At 36.6% G+C, this 21681-nt stretch overlaps 1 protein-coding gene across 11 annotated transcripts in view; it reads left to right on the forward strand.

Annotated features, from left to right (window-relative positions):
• Nucleotides 1-6: 6 nt before the first annotated feature.
• The window catches only part of MON2 (MON2 homolog, regulator of endosome-to-Golgi trafficking), a 124109-nt gene continuing 102434 nt past the window's right edge, over nt 7-21681 (forward strand). For 7 of the 11 annotated variants that reach the window (XM_005871676.2, XM_005871678.2, XM_005871677.2 and 4 more), the window contains exons 1-2: nt 7-246; nt 14757-14820. In XM_005871676.2, the coding sequence (XP_005871738.1) occupies nt 136-246; nt 14757-14820 (175 nt within the window). In that variant the 5' untranslated portion in view covers nt 7-135. Of the gene's footprint in view, nt 247-14756; nt 14821-17510; nt 17528-20202; nt 20284-21681 lie in introns of those variants that run through there. The other 4 variants (XM_014544130.1, XM_005871682.2, XM_014544131.1 and 1 more) reach the window with 4 other exon arrangements.

Consider the following 21681-nt stretch of genomic DNA (forward strand, 5'->3'; position numbering starts at 1 on the left):
AGTCCCCGCGGAGCCCCAGAGGCGGGCTGCGGGGGGGCCGGAGGTGGCTGGGGGCAGTTGCCTGTCGCCCCCGGGAGCTGACAGTGCCGGAGTTCGTTTGCGCCGCTCGGAAATTGGCTCGGAACTTGGTGGATCATGTCCAGCACCAACAGCCCCGAAGCGGTCAAGAAGCTGCTGGAGAACATGCAGGGCGACCTGAGGGCCCTGTCCCTGGAGTGCAAGAAGAAATTCCCACCTGTCAAGGAGGTAAGCCGTCCTCTCAGACCCGGTCCAGTTTTCACTTGGCCTTGCCCTGTCCGGTTCCACTAACGCGTCTGATGGTTTCCTGGGGAGAGGTCTGCGGCGCTCTGATTTCCTCTGCGCTCCTGGGCTCGGGAGCGAGGAATGAAGTTCGCGGTGTGAGCCGATGCAGCCCTTTCTGGCCTCGCCTTTTCTGGCCTTTTCCACGCTCGGAAAAGCCAAGCCAGAGTTGAAAAAAATTTTTGTTTGTTGCTTCTAAAAGCTCGCATTCATCGTGTGGTGAAATCCGTGCTCCTCACCTGTATAGTATAGGTCACTCCGTTGGAAGTAGCTTTTCTGGTCATGTTGTCCTGCAGCTGAACTCTGTGTCAACCCGTGAAGTATTATGGAGTTGCCCAGATACACCTCACTTAGGACGTGTATTGACGACACACAGTAACCATGTTCAACCTTGTTATGAGCAAGACGAAAGTGGGAAGTTTGTGCTAGGAATACAGCTTAACCTCTCTGAACTTCAGTTTTACTTCAGATGTAAAGTAGGGTTAAAGGGTGCATTTATTAGATTACGATGGGAAAGTTGTCAGAGCAGAAAAGGGTATTATTAAAGAGGCTCATATAATTAAATACGTCTATACAAATTAAATTCTCTAAATACTTAATTGAAATTTTTAACATTTATTCATTATTGGCTCTTTCTCTTAAGGTGCCATTTAATTTCTCTTAAGCCTTTTTAAAACGCTGCTTAATTTATTTCCGCATTTCTGGAATAAGATATTTCAGTGCTATTTTTGTCAAAGCAATTATTTTATTTTTGTTGTTGTTTTTAAATATATCTTTATTGATTTCAGAGAGGAAGGGAGAGGGAAAGAGAGATAGAAACATCAATGATGAGAGAGAATCATTGATTGGCTGCCTCCTGCATGTCCCCCACTGGAGCTCAAGCCCACAACTCAGGTATGTGGTCTTTGACCAGAATCAAACCTGGGACCCTTCAGTCCGCAGGCTGATGCTTCATCCACTGGGCCAAACCAGCCAGGGCTTATTTTTATTTCCATTTAATGTAGTATAGTATATCTGCAGTTTCATTTACTAATTGCCCTAAAAGTTCACCAAGGAATTTTGAAGTATTTTTCATAATTAAATGTTTTGCCTTTATTATTGTAAAGATTCGGTAGTTAGAACTTACCCCAAAAAGTTTGGATTTTAGGCTTCCAAGGAACCTTAACTTGTCTGCAAGTGCTTTGGTCTCATTTTTAACGGACATCATCTAGTATTTCTTTAATAAAGTGAGCAAATATTACTCAATGTTGGGAATCAGATGTACCACTTTTGGAAAGATGATCATCATTATGAAATGTTTTATTTCAGATATTAAAAAATTTATTTTGATATTGGTTTTTATTTTCCCTATATCATCTTCTGTTGAAAGTAATAACTAATTTTAAAAATTAGGCTGTTCCCATTATAAGAGAAATGCTCTTAAATGTCAAATCCTATTTTATAATTTTAATAATTTATATAACTGACTTTATAAATTACATAAAAACTGTGATTCTTCTGTAGGCCTCTAGCATGAGAATTCAGTTGCCATTTATTAAATTATTTCTATTGGAAAAGGCATTCAGAGTTCCAAACAGGTAACTTACAAAGTTCTAGAACTCAATTCATTTCTAACCTAGGAACTTTCAGTATAGCTCATTCGCTGTTTTACTTGTACACTGGCTAAAGAGATATTTAGTAATTGCACCTAGTCTTTGAGGTAATGACAGAAGTAAATGTTGTGACTATCTCTGATACATAATTGTATACATAGTGCATACTCTGTAAGAATTTACTGAATGTTAAGAACTTTGATTCCACAACTAATGATACTTCTAATATACTAAGGCCCTATTTTAGAAATTGAAAAATGACTTTGACTATTTCACAAGTTTAAAACAAGAATGAAAGAGCCCTAACCGGTTTGGCTCAGTGGATAGAGCATCGGCCTGCGGACTGAAAGGTCCCAGGTTCGATTCCGGTCAAGGGCATGTACCTTGGTTGTGGGCACATCCCCAGTGGGAGGTGTGCAGGAGGCAGCTGATCGATGTTTCTCTCTCACCGATGTTTCTAACTCTCTATCCCTCCCCCTTCCTTTCTGTAAAAAAATCAATAAAATATATTTTAAAAAAAAGAATGAAAGAGAGAGTATGGATTAAAAAGAGATTTACCAGATATAATTACCAGGGCATAGTGACCTTTGCTTATGTAGTGATGATTTTTTAGGAGGGAGGCTTTACTTTCAAGATATATTTTGGTTGAATTAAAAGTTTCCTGTAATTTAATACCAATGCCAAATTTTGCCTTTTGTTCTTTAAGGAACTGATAAGTTTTCAGTTTTATTTGGTGATTTTTATTTGGGGAGGAGGATGTGATTGATAGACCCTCAGGTAAAGCCTTTCTACGTTTAAGAAGCATTTTCATCATTATACTAGTTCAATAGTTTACACTCTCCCAATATCTTCACAATATTACCTGAAAATACTTGTTCTGACTACTTATTAATCTGCTCAAGAACAGTGAGCAGATTAATACAGGACAGTGTTAATTGCATATGTGCTTTTGAAGAGATGTATTCTTCCCCAATACTTGAAGTGAGGCATTCTATAGTTGGCCACAGTGCTTGGTGCTATATATATTATTGATTTCAGAAAGAAGGGAGACGGAGAGATAGACAGAAACATCAATAATGAGAGAGAATCATTGATCAGCTGCCTTCTGCACGCCCCCTACTGGTGATGGAGTCTGCAACCAGGGCATGTACCCTGACCAGGAATCAATTGAACCTTGACCTCCTGGTTCATAGGTCAGTGCTCAACCACTGAGCCACACTGGCCAGGCAATTGTATATATTTTTAAATTAATGATAACATTTTTAAGATTTCAAACCTGATAGAAAAACAGAAGAAATAAATATTGATAAAGGATAGTGCCTTATTTACTGTTATTACTTATCTTTGGATTTTCTACATAGTTTTCTCCATCTTAATTGTTTTCACTTATAAATATGTACTTTGCATATTAAATAGTTTTTATACTGGCCATAATTTTATTCTGTCATTTTCTAATAAGGGGAGTGGTTAATTAACAGTAATACATCCCTTCCTCTTTTTTATACCTGCTTATTTTTCTTAGTCCTTAAATATAAATCTTCATACCTCAGCAGTATAACTTTTTTTTTTAAGAACAAGAATACTAGCTAAGTTGTTTTGGAATATTTGTATGAAAAAAATTTTTTGTTTAAAAAATTTAAAGCTTTATAAAATTACTTCCATGTAATTGATATTTAGTGACCTTCAGATGCAGTAACCTCTGAAACTTTGTTTATGTATTTAATGACTAAAACCTTTTTAGTCATTTCCTATTTGCAGGCACCACTCTGTAGACAGATGAGGGGATCTAACTGGACATGGAAATGTGATCAAAGTTTGTAATTCTTTTTTTAACATATTTTTTATTGATTTCAGAGAGGAAGGGAGAGGGAGAGATTAAAACATCAATGATGAGAATCATTGGTTGGCTGCCTCCTGCACGCCCCCTACTGGGGATGGAGCCCGTAACCTGGGCATGTGCCCTTAACCACAGTATCGAACTCGCGACCCTTCAGTCCTCATGTTGATGTTCTATTCACTGAGTCAAACCAGCTAGGGCATAGAGTTTGTAATTCTTGAGTTGAGTGCTTCTTTATATGATGAAAAGGTAGTCAGCAGAAGGTGGTGGTGGTGATGGTGGGGGTCATTCTGGGAAGAGGAAACAGAAAATGTTTGTGTTCCATGTAAAATAAATTTCATGGGAGCCATTAAAACTTTTAAAGCTGTTAAAATGGAGTGTATGATCAAATTCATTTAGTAACATTACTGTAACAGTATTAGTGGGAAGAATTAGAGAGGATTGAGAATGAGGCAGAGAGCAGATTTTAAAAAGTGATGATTGCTTGCACTGAGGTAACAGTGGTGGTAGACAGGAAGTTGCTTGCATTGTGGTAAACATGGGTAAAATAGAGAGTATGGGTTAAAAAGAGATTTAACAGATATAATTACCAGGGCATAGTGACCTTTGCTTATGTAGAGAGAGAAATCTATGATGCCTCTCAGATGTCTAGCTTGGGAAACAGAGTGGGTAACTAAAAGAAGGAATATAGGAGGAAATGTTTTGGTGGAAAATGAGTAGTCACGAATATATTAATTAAGTTTAAGATTTATGTGTGACATTCATGTGGAACTGACCAGTAGGTATTTGAAAATGATGGTTTGGTACTTAAGAAGGAGGCCTAAAATTTCAGATTTAGGAGTATCAGTTTATACATGATAGTAGAAACCATAAGAGTAGATAAGATGGGCCAGGAAGAGTGTGTAAGTGAGAGCATTAAGACTAAAGAAGGAACTTTGGGAAACAAAAGCATTAAAGGGAAAGAGGCATGTGGGCAGACTAAGGTTAAGGATTTGGGAGAGAAAGGGAATACTTGCTAGAGCAAGGTCCCTGAGATAGCTGGAGTTTTAGGGCCATAAGTGTATGAACTAGCTTTCAGTCTGAGATAGAACATTCTTTTCTGCCAGAGGAAGGGAAAAGGAAAACATGGGTTCAAATCTGATAAATTTGTATGAGGGGCATAGTAGAGAGAGGAAGTTGTGGACAGTTTGACCTATGACTTTGTTTTCTTGGTAAGATAGGGAAACAAGCTTGTTGCTGTGATTAATTAGTGACGAAAGAAGTGATGGGTAGGAAGTTTGAGAGGAGCTTTGGATCACATTGGCAAAGTGGAGGAGAAATTCATTGGAATATGTCTTGGCAGGGAGAATGGTTGAATGATGATAGATCATAAGATCTAGATTGTATTCCCAAAGAAGGAAATTCAATAAAACTTTGATTGATTGGAAGAAGATGGATGGGTTAAGGGTCTAGCGGTAACAATTTAATCAAAGAGCAAAGGATTTGGGGAGTGAGAGAGTTAGAAGGATAGGGGTTGGGACAATAGTGGGACATTGGATTTTAGAATACCAAGTAGTGTTACGGTAGAGGATGATGAGGTTCAGGGAGTGGGTGGTAGAAGAGCAAAGGGAATGAAGGTCATTTGAGTTGAGGTGGTCAGAATTATGTTTTTTAGTGGATTTTTTTTCTTTTTTATTGAAGTGGATTTGGTAAGGGTATAAATAATAAAGTATAAATAGTCTTCCTTGGCTGGTCTTTTTTTTCTCTTGCCCATTCAGGCCTGATAAAAGTTGCAACTTACCATAACAGGATTCTCCCCTTAGCCAACTCTTTGGGTACTGAGGCCCAAGTCAGTTTGCTCTTCTGGTAGGGAGATCTCATTTTCAGGACCTTATGACAGTGAAGAATGAGGGTTGGATAATGTTGTTTTTTCCCCACGTAGGTTTTAATTTTATTCAGATTCTTATTGGAGGAAGAGAAAAGCATTAGTTATTGAACTGTTCAAATCCCAAAGATAAACCCGTTTTACCTATGACGAAGTTCGATCAGTTTATAAATGATAGAGCAGGGATTAAAGCAGAGTTTAAACCCAGAGATTCAACCCAGACTCCTTGCCCAATTTCTATTCCTCCATGCTGCCTCTTCATGTTGAAATTATGTTGAGCAAAGGGGGAAAAAAGTCTTATAGTCAAATTATGTGGTTCCAGTTACGAGTTATTGGTTCATTTAAGTCAACTTTTGATGTCCTGCTTGCTCCCAGGCTATCAGTTCAAAAAGACTCTGTGATCTGTTCCCATGAGGTGTATTCCAAGATGGTCTTCTCATGGGTCCTGCTTTAATCCAGTTGATATCTTCACAACTTCATTTTTGCCTCCTCTTGCAGTTGGCGTCCATCCATACAGTTATACTGATAGACCTGCTATCACTGTGTCCATACATTGGTAATTTTTCCTTCACTTGATACTTTAGCTTAAACATTTTCTTTTCTTTTTTAAATATATTTTATTGATTTTTTAAGAGGAAGGGAGAGGGATAAAGAGTTAGAAACATTGATGAGAGAGAAACATCGATCAGCTGCCTCCTGCACTCCCCCTACTGGAGATGTGCCCGCAACCAAGGTACATGCCCTTGACGGGAATCAAACCTGGGACCCTTCAGCCTGCAGACCAATGCTCAGTCCACTGAGCCAAACCGGTTAGGGCTAAACATTTTCTATATGTACAAGTCTTATTGTTATTTCAATGAATGCATTATCTTTCATCATAGTCCATTCACCATAATTCACTTAACAACTTCCAGAATACTTGCTTTCAGTTTCTCGCTGCTGGTATTGATAATGTTGGTAATTAACATCTTCAGACACAGCTTTTTTTTTTTCCTTATGGGTTACTGACTCATAAAGGGAATAAAATCCCTTGTGTATTTTGAAAGTAACTACTGGAATCCGTGAAGCAGTATTTACATCTTCGAAAAATGGCTGTGGTATAAGCTGCAAAATTCCCCCTTGTTGCCAGCAAGAGAGGAAGGTTTGGGACACAGATTTTATCACCGCTCTCTTTTGTAGAGACCTGTGAAAACTGTCCAGTGGCATTTGGACTGTCAAGTCCATTTAATTTATTGTTCCTCTTTTTTCTTTTCTTCTTTTAAATATTATGTTATAGGAGCTAGAAGGCAAAGTGGTTCACTATTACGTAGATAATTAGGGCTCCTTAATACGAAATCCAGGAGGCAAGACAAAGTGACCCTCCTCTCATCCCACATCAGTCTCTTAAAAGTCAGTGTTTTCATATATAACAGTGCCGTTTGAATAACTACCCATTCAATGTAAAACTCAATCCCAAAGCAAAGAGAGAGCCATTTCTCTTTAAGTGCAGTACATCAGACACAGCAAATATGACACTCCAAAACAGAAAGGGCTATTAATAATTTCAACCACACTTAGAAACATTTTTTTTTTAATTGAGTTTATTGGGGAGGCATTGGTTAACAAAACCATACAGGTTTCAAGTGAGGGCTAGATAGTGTTTACATGCTTACCATATTTTTCCGTATGTAAGATGCTATTTTTTTTCTAAAATCGTTAGACTGAAAATCGAGGGGCATCTTATACACGGAAGTCAGCCAAGGAGGGAGTTGTGAGAGTGCATAGCTGCCCATACCTTGTCAAACAGGCTTTCTCCAATCATGAGCCTTAATGTTATTGACATCAGTTGATCCCGTAATTGGAGGTGGAGAGTGTGCAGATGCAACAGAGACCTGAACGTTCTGAGCCCATGAAGTTGTCAAAAAATAAAAAGATAAATACCGGTAAGCGATTGTCTTACTTTGCAAAATTCAAACTGAATGTAATCAGCTATGCAAAAGAGCATGGAAATAGAGCTGCAGAGACAATTTGGACCTCTCCCCACTAAGTGTATGATCAGACAGTGGAGAAAACAGGAAGAACAACTCCTTAAGATGCCAAAAAAGAACGCCTTAAGAGGAAAGTCAGCAAAATGTTTAAAATAATTGATTTCTTAATTTTGGGTTGGAAAAGTGTGGGGTGTCTTATACATGGAAAAATACGGTAATTGGGAGCTATTTTGGCTTAGTATTTTGTAATGCACTATGGCTTTTTTTGTTGACTTTGGTCAGAGAAATTTGCTCATGTTAAAAGCAATTGGGTTCTACCCTATATAATAAAAGCTTAATATGCTAAATGTCCGGTCGTCCGGTTATCCGTTCAACTAGTCAAAGTGTAATATGCTAATGATATGCTAAGGCCGCTCAGCTGCTCGCTATGATGTGCACTGACCACCAGGGGGCAGGCAGTCGACTGGTAGGTTAGCTTGCTGCTGGGGTCCAGCCAATCATGATGGGCAAGAAGGGCTGGACACACCCTGGAGCCCTTCCGTGGTCCTTCCCTGGCTGGCCAACCTCCCGAGTCCCTCCCTGGCCCCGATTGTGCAGTGGGGTCCCTCGGCCTGGCCTGTGCCCTCTTGCAATCCGGGACCCCTCGGGATGTCAGAGAGCCAGTTTCAGCCCGATCCCGCAGGCCAAGCCAAGGGAAGTAGCAGTTAATTTTTATATCTACATAAGTTTGTACATAGTTCTACTAGTGGACATTTGTTAATTCCCTTCATAGCCTTCATTCCCTCTTATTACCTTCCATGGTAGGCTGTACTCTTTCTTCATTTTCAACCCATTTGGATTTAAGTTAATCTAATTTTTTGCTCCAGGGTCCCTCAATTAGTTTGATCTAGTTTAAACCCTTCATTTTTGTCCTTCATTTCTTATCTTCATTTCTGCCCAGGTCACATAGTGCCAATGAGTGCTTTTGGAAAAGGAGAGTTTCTTCTTTCTTCTCAAGAGCTACAGCAAGAGACCCTATAGTCCTATATAATAAAAAGCTAATATGCAAATTGAACGGTTGAATGACCGGTTGCTATGATGTGCACTGACCACCAGGAGGCAGATGCTCAACCCAGGAGCTGCCCCCTGGTGGTCAGGCGCTCCCACAGAGGGAGCACCACTCAGCCGGAAGCCGGACTCACAGCTGGCAAGCGCAGCTAAGGATGTCCGACTGCTGGCTTAGGCCCACTCCCTGTGGGGTGCAGGCCTAAGCCTTCAGTCGGACATCCCCCGAGGGCTCCCAGACTGCGAGAGGGCGCAGGCCAGGCTGAGGGACACCCCCTGCCCCCAAGTGCACTAAATTCGTGCACCGGGCCTCTAGTGTCATATAAAATGGTGAGGTGTAGAGTAAAATGGTGGCTACAAATATTTTTATTGTCAAGATTGCAAGCAGCCTGATGATGAACTTACCCAGGAAGAACAGAGAACCAAGAGAATGGCAGAGAAGTGAAACTGTAGCTCTGATGGCATTGCGAATCTCTGGATCAAATTTTCTCTGGATTTTTCAATTAGTGGGCACTAAAGTCTCTCCCTCTATTTAGAAATTTTCATTTGTTTGTTTAGAAACAATTATTATATAGCTACCATATGCTAGGCACTGTGATAGGCATTAGTAATAGTGAGAGATGAATGACATTTGTTTTTTATCCTCATGGGGCTTGCAGCTGGAATGGAGAAGAAGTTATATAATGAAATGAATGGGATAAAATGTTACAGGTACAAACTATAGAGAGCCCACTATTAAAAAGTTGCCACTAAAAAAAGTGATGGAAGAAATGGTTTCTGTCACTGCTTATGGTTCTGTAAGAGTACCAAAATCAGAAGAACTTGCACCATAAATTTACAGGTATCCTCATGCTTTTAGCAGTGGTTTAATTTCAGTAAAACATTATTTTCCACATTAAATTAGTGTTATTTTGGGTTCGTATTTAATTTGTGGACTTGTTGGCTTTGTAATTTAATAGCTATAAAAATGAGTTTATTTTAAATTTTATTTATACTAACTGAAATTTGTCAGTGACTTGGTAGGTCCATGAGAATTTTTATTTTTAAAAGTTGTCCTTATACTACTCAATTTTGAGATTCACTAGTAGGGGTGGGTGTTGGGAACCATTGAATTGGGACAGTGGATAGATGGAGGACAAGACTGTAAATAGAGAAGTCTCTTAGTTTAGGTTGATAATGAGAAGGTTGAAGGTTTAGAAGTGGAATCTGAGAAGAAAATGAATATAAGATATGTTCACTACATAATCTTTGTAACTGGTTAGATTTGTGGGATGAGGGAGAAACACCAGATATCTGGTCGGTGACATCTGGATGGATGCTGTTGCTGCTCAGAAAGATAGAATTTATGGGAAGAAGAAACAGTTTTTTTCAGGTGCTGAGGTGGAAGTTGGAGCAGGGGGTTTAAGAGAGACATCTAGCCCTAACCGGTTTGGCTCAGTGGATAGAGTGTTGGCCTGTGGACTGAAAGGTTCCAGGTTCGATTCCGGTCAAGGGCATGTACCTTGGTTGCGGGCACATACCCAGTAGGAGGTGTGCAGGAGGCAGCTGATCGATGTTTCTCTCTCATCGATGTTTCTAACTCTCTATCCCTCTCCTTTCTCTCTGTAAAAAATCAATAAAATATATTTTTTAAAAAAGAGAGACATCTATTTTTAATGTCTTGAATTTACGGTGTCTTTTAAATATCTAGGTTAAGAAGTTCTATAGTTTAGGATATAGGTAAAGAACAGGAATATAATTTAGGAGTCTTCATAGTTTAGAAAGTTGAAACCATGGAATTGAGAGACTGCCCAGGAAGATTTTATTGAGAAGTGAGGTCAAGGGATATTCTAGGTGGTCTTGGAAGAAGAATCAGCATTCTCTCCTGTCTCTGCTTTTCTATGCACTAGGCCAGTGATGGCGAACCTATGACACGCGTGTCAGAGGTGACACGCGAACTCATTTTTTTGGTTGATTTTTCTTTGTTAAATGGCATTTAAATATATAAAATAAATATCAAAAATATAAATCTTTGTTTTACTATGGTTGCAAATATCAAAAAATTTCTATATGTGACACGGCACCAGAGTTAAGTTAGGGTTTTGCAAAATGCTGACACGCCGAGCTCAAAAGGTAATTTTCAGAGTTAAGTTAGGGTTTTTCAAAATGCTGACACACCAAGCTCAAAAGGTTCGCCATCACTGCTAGGCTCTGTATTCACAGACTGGTGTCTATTTTGGTAAGTAAAGGCTATTGAGAAAGAGAAAAAAATATTTGTCGAGAGATTAATTTTAAAAGTAACAAGTATTAAGTGCTGCAGTGTATTCAGTGTATTGAAGACTTTTGACTCTCTTTGCCAACTCACAGATTGCCTTCAGGAATAGAGATATTAAATTGTCCATCTTAACCTATATCATCTCTATCCAAGTCCGCACAATCTAGCACTTTTTTCCCCCCATGGGGTCAATTCAGAAAAAATAACTATGTTTACGATTGTGTAGTTCCCATGTAGGTATCAAGGTATCTGATCAGAGTAGGGGTTATTTTTAAAGCAAGAAGATAAAGATTCTTCTTCACACAGATAATTCTTGACAAATAGAAGGAAATCTGAGTCTGAATACTTCCATTTATACAGGTTACTATTGAAGATGTTGGCTAGGTCTATGTATGAAGTAAGGCTGCAGTGGTTAGGGGGACCCTGATATATGTGTTGTCAATAAACATTGATAGTGAAACTTCCCAGCAACACAGGGTGCCTATGAGAATAAGATGTTACAGTTTCAAATGAGGAGCCATGAAATAGGTCTAATTATATCTAAGGCTGCAAGTAGTTCTTGGGTGATTTCTTGAGTTTAGGAATGAAAATATCAGTTACATATATTTTAAAACACTTCTTTGGAACTACTTAAAAAAATGACAACACTCCATTGTCTTCTTCCTTATGTGTAAAAATATTTTTTTAACATATTGTATACTTATTTATAAGTTGATTTATTTATACTTATGTATGATATATACATGAGTCCACTCTTATTTATCTTAGGAAATTAAAATAGTATATGGCAAATTTGACATCGTTTACTGATACCTCGCATGCTACAGGACTGATTTTTAGAAACAGTTAGGATTTGGAAAGGTCATACTGACTAGAATTCAGAAAGCCAGGACAAATTACATTGGCTTTTATGATGGACTAGAGGCCTGGTGCATAAAATTCGTGCACTGGTTGTGTGTGTGTGTGTGTGTGTGTGTGTGTGTGTGTGTGTGGGTGTGCGCGCGCGCGCACCTCAGCTCAGCCTGCACCCTCTCCAATCTGGGATCCCTCTCACAATCCAGAACTGCTGGCTCCCAATCGCTTGCCTGCCTGCTTGCCTGATTGCCTCTAACTGCTTCTGCCTGCCAGCCTGATTATCACCTTAACCACTCCCCTGCCAGCCTGATCGACACCTAACTGCTCCCCTGCCAGCCCGATCGCCCCCAACAGCCCTCCCCTGCTGGCCTGGTCACCCCCAGCTGCCCTGCCCTGCAGGCCTGGTCGCCCCCAACTGAGGGTCGCCTCCAACTGCCCTCCCCTGCCGGCCCGGTCACCCCTAACTGGCCTCCCCTGCAGGCCATCTTGTGGTGACCATCTTGTGGCCACATGGGGGTGGCCATCTTGTGTGTTGGAGTGATGGTCAATTTGCATACCGGTCATGGCTAATTAGCATATTCCTCTCTTATTATATAGGATTACTTTGATCAAGCTCTTTTGACTGAAGCAGAATAAAATGTTGAATTTAAGCATATGCAGGGTACATAGGGCCATAGTGAGAAGGGGGAGAGGTTGAATATTTGAAAATTATGGTAGAAGAAATCTCAGTGACCACAGATTAATTTCATTTGGCCCAATAAGAAATGTACCCAAGATAGTTTGAGTTGAGGTGTATGAGTATAACAAAGTATGAATAATAATTTCAGTGTTCTTTAATTTTTACAGTAGTAAATTTGCTGTTTTGTACATCTTTAAAGTATATCCAGAATTTGACCACTTTTTACTATCTCAATCAGTGTCACCTCTCGCGTATCCACCACATATCTTGCTTATGTTATTGCAATAGCCTCCTAAATATTGCTGCCTGTTGAAATCACCTGAAGATATTAAAACTTCTTATGCCTGGACCTTACTGGCATTTATTCTGATTTAAGGAATGGGCATCAGGATTTTTTTAAGTTTCTAATATGCACGGCTCCAAATAATCAGGAAATCAATACTCTTTTCCTGAAATAGTCCCTTTATTTTTATTTGTTTTAAATAGTCCCTTTATTTTTACTATATTTTTCGGCAAGTAGCGATGGTCTTTTAATTTGGGACATTTCTACTTCTTAAAATTATTAAGTCCTAAGTGTAACCATTAGGGCTCTTAGTTGTGAGCAATGAAATCTGACTCTGGCAGATATAAATAGAAATGAAATTGAGCGGTTCACAGCATTTGTAGAAGGCTGGATGGAGCCAGCCTTAGAAAAAGTACAGGAACAAAGAGAGGCTAAGCAGCTAGAGTCACAGCACAACATGCTAGCGAGATCATTACTGCTGTCTCTGCTGAACAGTGACTGGGTGCCTCAGATTGCACTCCTGGTTGCACTGGCCCCTTCATGCAACCACTGGTTCTGCTGCCATCACTGCTCTTGGAAAGTACATGTCATCTCCACTGTGGCCATTGTCAGAAAGAATTGTCTCTTGTCTCTTTGCTTTTCTGTGCCACTAGTTCCCATATGATAGTGTGTGAGTGAGATAAGTGTGGGCTGCCAGGACATGTGGAAAAGCAAGCACACATCTGGCATTTTCCTTTTTTAATAGTGGAACATAGCCTCTATCTTGCATCAAAACTTGTGAAGTTGTGAATTCTTCAAATAAAAGCAAGGGTTTTATATGGTTGGAAGCCAACAAATAGCAAAGGTCTACACATAGTGTAGTCAACAATGTGTTATTTATTTTATGCATTAATTCACTGGTTCTCAGACTAAGAACCCATAAGACATGGTGTTCTTCCATAATTATTTTTATACATTTAGAGCATGGTACCACTTGTTCTTTAGCAAGTAGTAAGAGGTAACAAAATAGATGAGCAAGTAGCAAGCAAATTAATAGGGAAACTTGGACATATAAGTATTTGTGTATTATTTTTAGAGGTGTGGAGACCAGAATAAGTAGAAAATAGACATGCTTCTTTTTATTTTATTTTATCTTATTTTCTCTTTTAATCTTTATTGTTGAAAGTATTACATAGGTCCTCCTTTTTCCCCCATGGCATGTTTCTTGGTAGTTAAAATATCCTGAGTTTCTATGATGGAAGCTGTATATCAATATTTATGTTAACATTGTCCAATAGAAATATAATGTGGACCACAAGTATAATCCATAGATACAATTTTAAATTGAATTTAAAAAGTAAAAACACCATTCATTTTAATAATATATATTATTTAACCCAGTGTGTTCAAAATAATGTCACTTCAACATTCAATACAAATATTTAAGGGATAGTTTACATTTTTTATCACACTAAGTCTTCAAAAATCTAGTGTGTTTTAAACTTAGAGCACAGCTTATTTCAGACTAACCACATACAATGTGCTTAATAGTCACATGTAATCAATGGCTACCATATTGGACATCACAGTTCTGTGGCATTGCATAAAATGCCATCTGATCTCCAAGTACTAAACATACTTATGATGTAGTGTTTCAGACATTTTGTGAAAACTGAATGGGTGTTTAAAAAACTGAAAGTAATAAGTGTTTGGTTATCCATTCTCTTCTAATTCAAAACAGTTTTACTTGATATTGCAGTGTTTTGCTATTTTTATGGTGGGGAGGAAGGTATGAAATGGGGAAGAGAAACCTAATTTTGTTTTTCTTTATTATTTTTTATTTTCTGAACATCGAAATTTGTAAGTAATTAGGGTATTCCAGATGTGCCTTAAGGCAGAGAAAGCAACATGCTGTAGTACAGAGCTTGCATGTGAATAATTAAATTAATCATATTTTATTACATTTTATCGAAGTTTTAAAAATAAAAATATAATAGTGACTGAGTCTGTACTCGAGAGTTTATCTATCATATATGATTTTTTCCCCTAGATAATTCATGTTGAAAGTAAGTCTTGTGTTCTAATTATTTTTATTCTTGCAGGCTGCTGAATCAGGAATAATAAAAGTTAAAACAATAGCTGCACGAAACACCGAAATTTTGGCAGGTAATTTTTTGTATTAAAAATTCAATAATCAATGAAAAATTGACTAATAGAAGTAGAATCTTTAAAAAACAAACAAACAGTTTTTGTAGCACAAAGTTCCTAACTTATTAACTAACTGGGTTTCTCAGAGATGAATGCTATAAAATCCTCTGAAGTAAAGTATATAAAATTATTAACTCCTTAAAGGCAAGATTTTTCTTACTCATCTTTTCATTCTCCTCTACCTTTTGTCAATAACCTAAGACACACCTTACCTATCCAATTAATATTTGTTGTATTGAATTGAATGTTAGATTGGCTCCCAGTCCACCTTCTAAGGACTATTTTATTTTTAATATAAACAAGTCATAATGTAGTGTTATAATAAACCTAGTAATACTAAATGAGTTTTCAGTCCTGCGACTAAGGCATTATAGTCATGAAGAAAGAATGGGAGTGGGGTGGAGGAAAGAAAACAAGTGTTTTCTTACATTCTCATGATTGAACCTGGTGTTCAAGAAGAGCTTTGAAGAGGTTTTTTGGGGGGCACCATTTTGATATAGTCTACTTCTTTTTCTTTGGTGCCTTTCTGTTCTTTCATCAGTAATGAACATGGAAAAGAAGGAAACTGGTATTTTTGAAAATTTGTTACATGTCAACTTTTTGTGCCACTCTGTCTTATATAAGACAGTCTTGTAGGGAAGTATTTTTATTTTATAGTAGAGCAAGTTGAGATGTAAAGAGAGTAAGTTACTTGCCTATGATCACATGATAAGTGATGGAAACAGATTCAAACCCAGGGTTACTCAGAGCCACCACATTCTTTCTGCTGCAGTGCCATGGTGTTGCGAGGTTTCCATACCAGCTACCCCTCCCCCATGTTTCTACTTAATCATTGCTTACTTCACTGATCCTTCCTTCAATCTGCTTTTCCAGTTCCAATAATGCTTTTGGTCTCAGCTAGTTATAGGAGAAAAGCAGTCCTATTAAGTTAATTTACACAAAGTCTAAATACTAGTAAGAATCTCTAACTCTCATAAATCTCTACTTTTTTAAAAAAAATATATATTTTATTGATTTTTTACAGAGAGGAAGGGAGAGGGAGAGAGAGTTAGAAACATCGATGAGAGAGAAACATCGATCAGCTGCCTCCTGCACACCCCCTACTGGGGATGTGCCCGCAGCCAAGGTACATGCCCTTGACCGGAATCGAACCTGGGACCCTTCAGTCTGCAGGCCGACACTCTATCCACTGAGCCAAACCGGTCAGGGCTAAATCTCTACATTTTGAAAAAAGGATACCAAATACATCTCTAATTGGTGGAATTTCAGAGTATTACCAAATGAAATGAAGACTTTTGGGGGCAGTTTAAGAATGGGAAGTGAGAGTGGGTTTCACATAGGCTTGCCAGCTTTGCTGCAAATTTGCCCTTAGGGTTAGCGCTCCTCAGTTACATCTGTTTCTCACAGCCTCTTCTCTGATTTTGAACATTCTGTCAAAACATCAAATAGTTTTACAACATTATTCATAGCATTGAATAATGCTCAGTGTGCATGTTGAGAAGGGGTGAAATGAAGGGAAAAGGCAAAGGTATGTGTTGTTGGATTTAGAGGGTGGGCAAGTGGATTTTAGGAGATGCATGTTGGGTAGATTAGTTATTGTGAGAAAATTAATGATTAAAGATAAATTATAATCTGGATATTTTTAAGTTGGAGACATGATAGAACAATCATATTAGAATATCATTATACATATTTACTTTTGCTACTGTCATTGCTGATATTATGGTAAGTTCTTAATTATTCTCCAATAATAAAAGTTTACATTGGGTCTGTAGTTGATGGAAGATATTTTAAAAAGACTGATTTCTTTAGAGGATCATTACCTGTTATAGAGTTGTATACCAAGTAAAATATCTAATTAGTTAATCCTTAAGGATGAGTAATAAAAATTTTCTCAGTCAGTATGAGTTTAGTATATAGGTAAGCTATTAATTTCATTCTAAAGCACTTAGCTTTATCTAAATCAAGGTAGAACAAATCTTTATGCACATACAATTAATCATTCAAGCTTTAATATTCATAGTATCTAAAGCCACGTACCTGAGGAGCTATTTAAAATTTTTCCTGGTGTTTTGTTTTGTTTGTTTTTTACCAAGTATTTATAACAATTGATACTTAAAATTTTATAGATTTTTTAGACCACTGTCATCTTGAAAAAAATCAAAGGCTCTTAAGAACAAAAGAGTTTAAATTCGTCAATATGTAGTTTCTAAACTACTTAGTTCAGAGTACAGTTAATACTGAGAAAAAAATTTAGTTGATTTTTTTTTTTTTAATTTCCTGAGGAATTTTTGCTTCTCTATAGTGCTAGGGACTATAGGTTACTATGTTTGTGCTGTAGTGGATGTTAAAGATACATAATTGAGGCATCTTAAATGAGGTGAGATACTGAATTCTCAGAGATCTTTGCATATTCAGAAAACATAATGGGTTGCTATAAAAATTAGAACCTTGAGTTAAGATCAGTCTGATTAATGATACCCAGTATAAATTTCTAGCCAAATTTAGTTTTCTTAGATTTATTTTCCAAGGGAAGGTTATTTACATTGCAGAATAAATCTTTGTTTTACATCTCCCCTTCTTTTAAGCATCCTCCTTTAATGTTTATTTTTCTTTGTTTTCACTGCTGTCATGAATGCTGACATAAGTGGGAATGCTTTGCCAGGTAATGACAGCATTGATTCAGATATACAGATCATTTTCTCAAAATTTCCTTTTTCTTTTAAAAACAAAACTGTTAATGAGAGATAGCAACATAAAATTTTTCATTTACAAGGCCAAATGCCTTAATCTTATATTTGATTACCATATGTTACAAATTGTTTTTATTATCCCATCTTAAAATATACTTGAAATTGACTGAGAAAGTTTATGCTATTCAAAAAGTACATAACAGAGAATCTGCTTTTTGAATAAATATTTGAACAAGAAATCAATGAAGTTGCGATGCCTTTTAAAACTGTATATTTAACGCCTACACAAAACTGTACGATTACGTCTACCCATAGCTGCTTTCAGCTACTGTCAGATACTTGTAGAATATTACACAGATAATTATTATGTATGATTTGTGTTCTTTTCCTCACATAGATTCCCTACCTTTTTCATTTCTACATGATCTTATTACTAAAAGGTCTCTAATTTAAGTAATTTGAGTAAATATACTTTGTAATTTTCCCCCAACATTAAAAAGTAAATTATCTTCTGATTTTTAGTATATTGTCTTATCAATACATATACTTGTGATATCCCCAACATTAAAAAGTAAATTATCTTCTGATTTTATTTAGTATATTGTCTTATCAATACATATACTTGTGATATTTCATAAACATTTATAGACTATATCATACAACATATTCTTAGTAGGAATAATTATGTAAGAATCACCAGGTGTGATACAAAGACAGTTAATATAATTTACCTATAATATATATGGAAATATAAGAAATATATTTGAGTATATTTGAGCCATGCTGTTTAGCTTACTTGCCTTTTGAAGTCCTTTGCCAGAAATTTTCCCTTCCAGATGACATACTCCCTGTGAGGTCAGGATCAATATCTTACTCTTCCTTATATTGCTAGTAGGTAGTACATTATTTGTGAAGTAGTAAGCCCTCATTAAATGCAGATATGTGTCTAGTATGTTTTTCTACTTTTCTTTAATTTTCCATTATGATGATTTGAGTACATTTTGTCTTATTTAATTCATGTCAGCCAGATAACAGAGTAATGAAGGAGACAGACCCTAAGTAGAGAATTCTAATACTATGTGGTAAATGCCAAGATGGAAGTATAGATAGGCTTGTTATGGAAACATAGGGAAGGCACCTAATCCATCCTGGGAATCTGAAGGTGAGTCTTGAAGCCTGAAAAAGAGATAGCTAGGCAAGTAAGTTATAGAAGAGGAAAGTAAAGGAGATTACTTATATACATGAGGTATAAAACATCTTGGTCTATTTAGTTACACTATTCAGGTATTACCATTGTGTGATATCCTGAGCAGCTTGATGGAAAGAGTTTGAATCAGGGAAGTGACACATTAATATTTTTATGTAAATTACTCTGACAGCAATTCGGAAGATACGTTTCAATGTACCATCAGTAAGGCAGAGGTCTGTTGGTAGGCTATTCCTATAATCCAGGCTAGAAGACACAGGGGGCTGTAACTAATGTCATGCTCACAATTTGAGCTAATGGGCCAGAGTTTCTTTACAATATAGTGTGTTCTTATTTATTATATTTCCTTGGGTTTGGGTTTTTTTTTCTTTGAAAAATTTTAATTTTTATCCTGCTTTTTATTATATCATAAATACTTTTCTTTGATGCCATCTTTTGTCATTTTTTTTAAGTTGCTCTATAATTTAGTAAGTAATTATAGCTTATTTAACCATTCCTTTATGGTAGGCATGTTTTAGTATTTAGAGTTTTTTAAAGATTAATTTCTAGAAATGAAATTAATAAACTAAAGGGTATGAACATGTTCTTGGAATTTGTCACCACACTGCTTTCTACAAAGATAAAACTTGATGCATTTACCAATATATGTGAGTATCTTTAAAACATCTTTGCCAGATTATTATTTTTAAAAAATCTTTTTGGTAATTGAACAGGCAGATGACTTCTCATTTTAATTGACATTTCTCTTTAATATTACACATTTTTCTCTGAATATATTTTATTTTATTTTACATTTATTTTGAGTTTTTGTATCTTCCTTATCAAATTTTTGAGGTATTTATATAGCAAAACTATTAAATTCCCATCATGTGTATATTTTCTGCAAGTCATTTACCTTTTAATTTTTTAATTAGATCCTTTTTATTTTTACATAATCTAATTTTCTAATTTGTTGCTCTCTGCTTAGGAAGCTCTTCTCCTACCACATAGTTTTTATTTATTTTCTAGTTTTTCTGCAGTTTGATTTTTTTCTTAATAATATACGGGATTACATAAGGACCTAGATTTGATTTTCTTTTGCAAAATTACTAATTGTACCTACATCATTTGTTGAATAATCCTTCCTTTTTTCAATAATGTACTTTTAATATGAGACTCTCCATGCTTTTATTTGTCTTTCAATTCTTGAGTTATTTAAAACATTTTCAGACCTTTTGAACCATTAAATTTTTTTAAAAATGTTAGTAATATCAGTCTTTTCCCTAAGTAGATTTTAAGGGTTTTGAGGATAGCAATTGTTTTCACATCACATTTTATTTCTTTCATAAGAATTACAATTTGTTATTTAATGGCCATTAAAATTCATCATAATAAAACTTTTATTAGTCCCTATTAGTGTTATTCATAGTGGGGTATCCTAGTTTAATTCTTTTTTTCCAGGATAAAAACTGCAATTATGTAGTGAAACTCCTCAGAGCAAGGAAACCCCTAGGATATGGGGACCTGCTGGACCTCTTTCAGGTGTGTGAAAGTAGATCATTGGAACTCATAGTTATAAACTTTGGACATAAAATATATTTATTAAACACACAGTGTTATTCAATCAAAGGAGTTATGCCTATTAAGGGACTTAGGTAGAAAATAATTTTTTTTTAGCCCCCAAAAGCTATCTTTAAATTTTAATGGAAATTGAAATAGAGAATTTTGATTAAAAAGAGTTGACCTTTTCCTTTTTTCCTGGGCTGATAAAAAATGGTTAAATAAAGTTAGATGTTCTTTAAATTGCTGGGCAGTGTTTTTTTCCATGTGATTTTCAGAGTTTATGCCCATAAGGTTTTTATATAAAACTATGCTTAAATAGTATGTCATTAAAATTATTATATACAAAAGGAGAGCAGCTATTCTCTCATATAGAAGAGTAAGATTAATTTCTGCTTCTTACGTCAGCTATCCCTTTTAAAAGAAAAAAACCAGTAGCTTTTCCCCCCCTGATCATTATCTTACTGCATTGCGATCTGCATATGAGGAATATGTTTTTGTTTTTCACATTATGCTTCAAGAGACAGAATAGATCAATAGATTTATTTATTTTTTTGTTGATCATCTGTTCTGTATATTATAGAGACTTCCCTTTTGACCATTATATTGTCATATAAAGTGGGAGGGGAAAAAAAAGTGGGAAGGAGACAGATATTTGATTACTTTGAGTTATATTAAAAGGAAGTTTTTAAAAATTATTTTTATTACTATCTTAAGTTTATCTCAGTTTGATAGACCTGGATAACTGTGACTGACATGGGTACACCATTTCATTATAATTCACCTTATTCATTCGAAGATGCAGTTTTTTCACAGTTTAATATTCCCCAAATTGGTATGCATCATACAATTGATGGCATCTAAGAATTACTGTAGGCCAGGTGGTGTTATAGTTTTTTATTTTCAGTGCATATGTGAACGTATTTATAATTGTTCTTATTAGCACATCTGTTATGTGCATTGTTATCACATTAAGTTTAATTGCCTTGTAAAATGTCACCTTAGTTATTGTACACAAATTTTCTGTTAATGTCTTATGGTAAGTAAGCGCCAGCATCAAAACATGGGTGTTATTAAGATCTGACAATAGTGAAGTACTCTGAGGCGTCTCCAATGCTCTTGATGGCCTAGACCCGTGGTCAGCAAACCGTGGCTCATGAGCCACATGCGGCTCTTTGGCCCCTTCAGTGTGGCCACGAAGTTTCAGTCGCACTGTACGTGCACACCCACACGTGGTATTTTGTGGAAGAGCCACACTCAACGGGCTGCAGTTTGCTGACCGCTGGCCTAGACCAGTGGTCGGCAAACTGCGGCTCGGCAAACCGCGGCTCACGAGGCACATGCAGCTCTTTGGCCCCTTCAGTGTGGCTCTTCCACAAA

The sequence above is a fragment of the Myotis brandtii genome, unplaced genomic scaffold (genome assembly GCF_000412655.1).
Source record: "Myotis brandtii unplaced genomic scaffold, ASM41265v1 scaffold352, whole genome shotgun sequence".
Taxonomy (NCBI): Eukaryota; Metazoa; Chordata; class Mammalia; order Chiroptera; family Vespertilionidae; genus Myotis; species Myotis brandtii.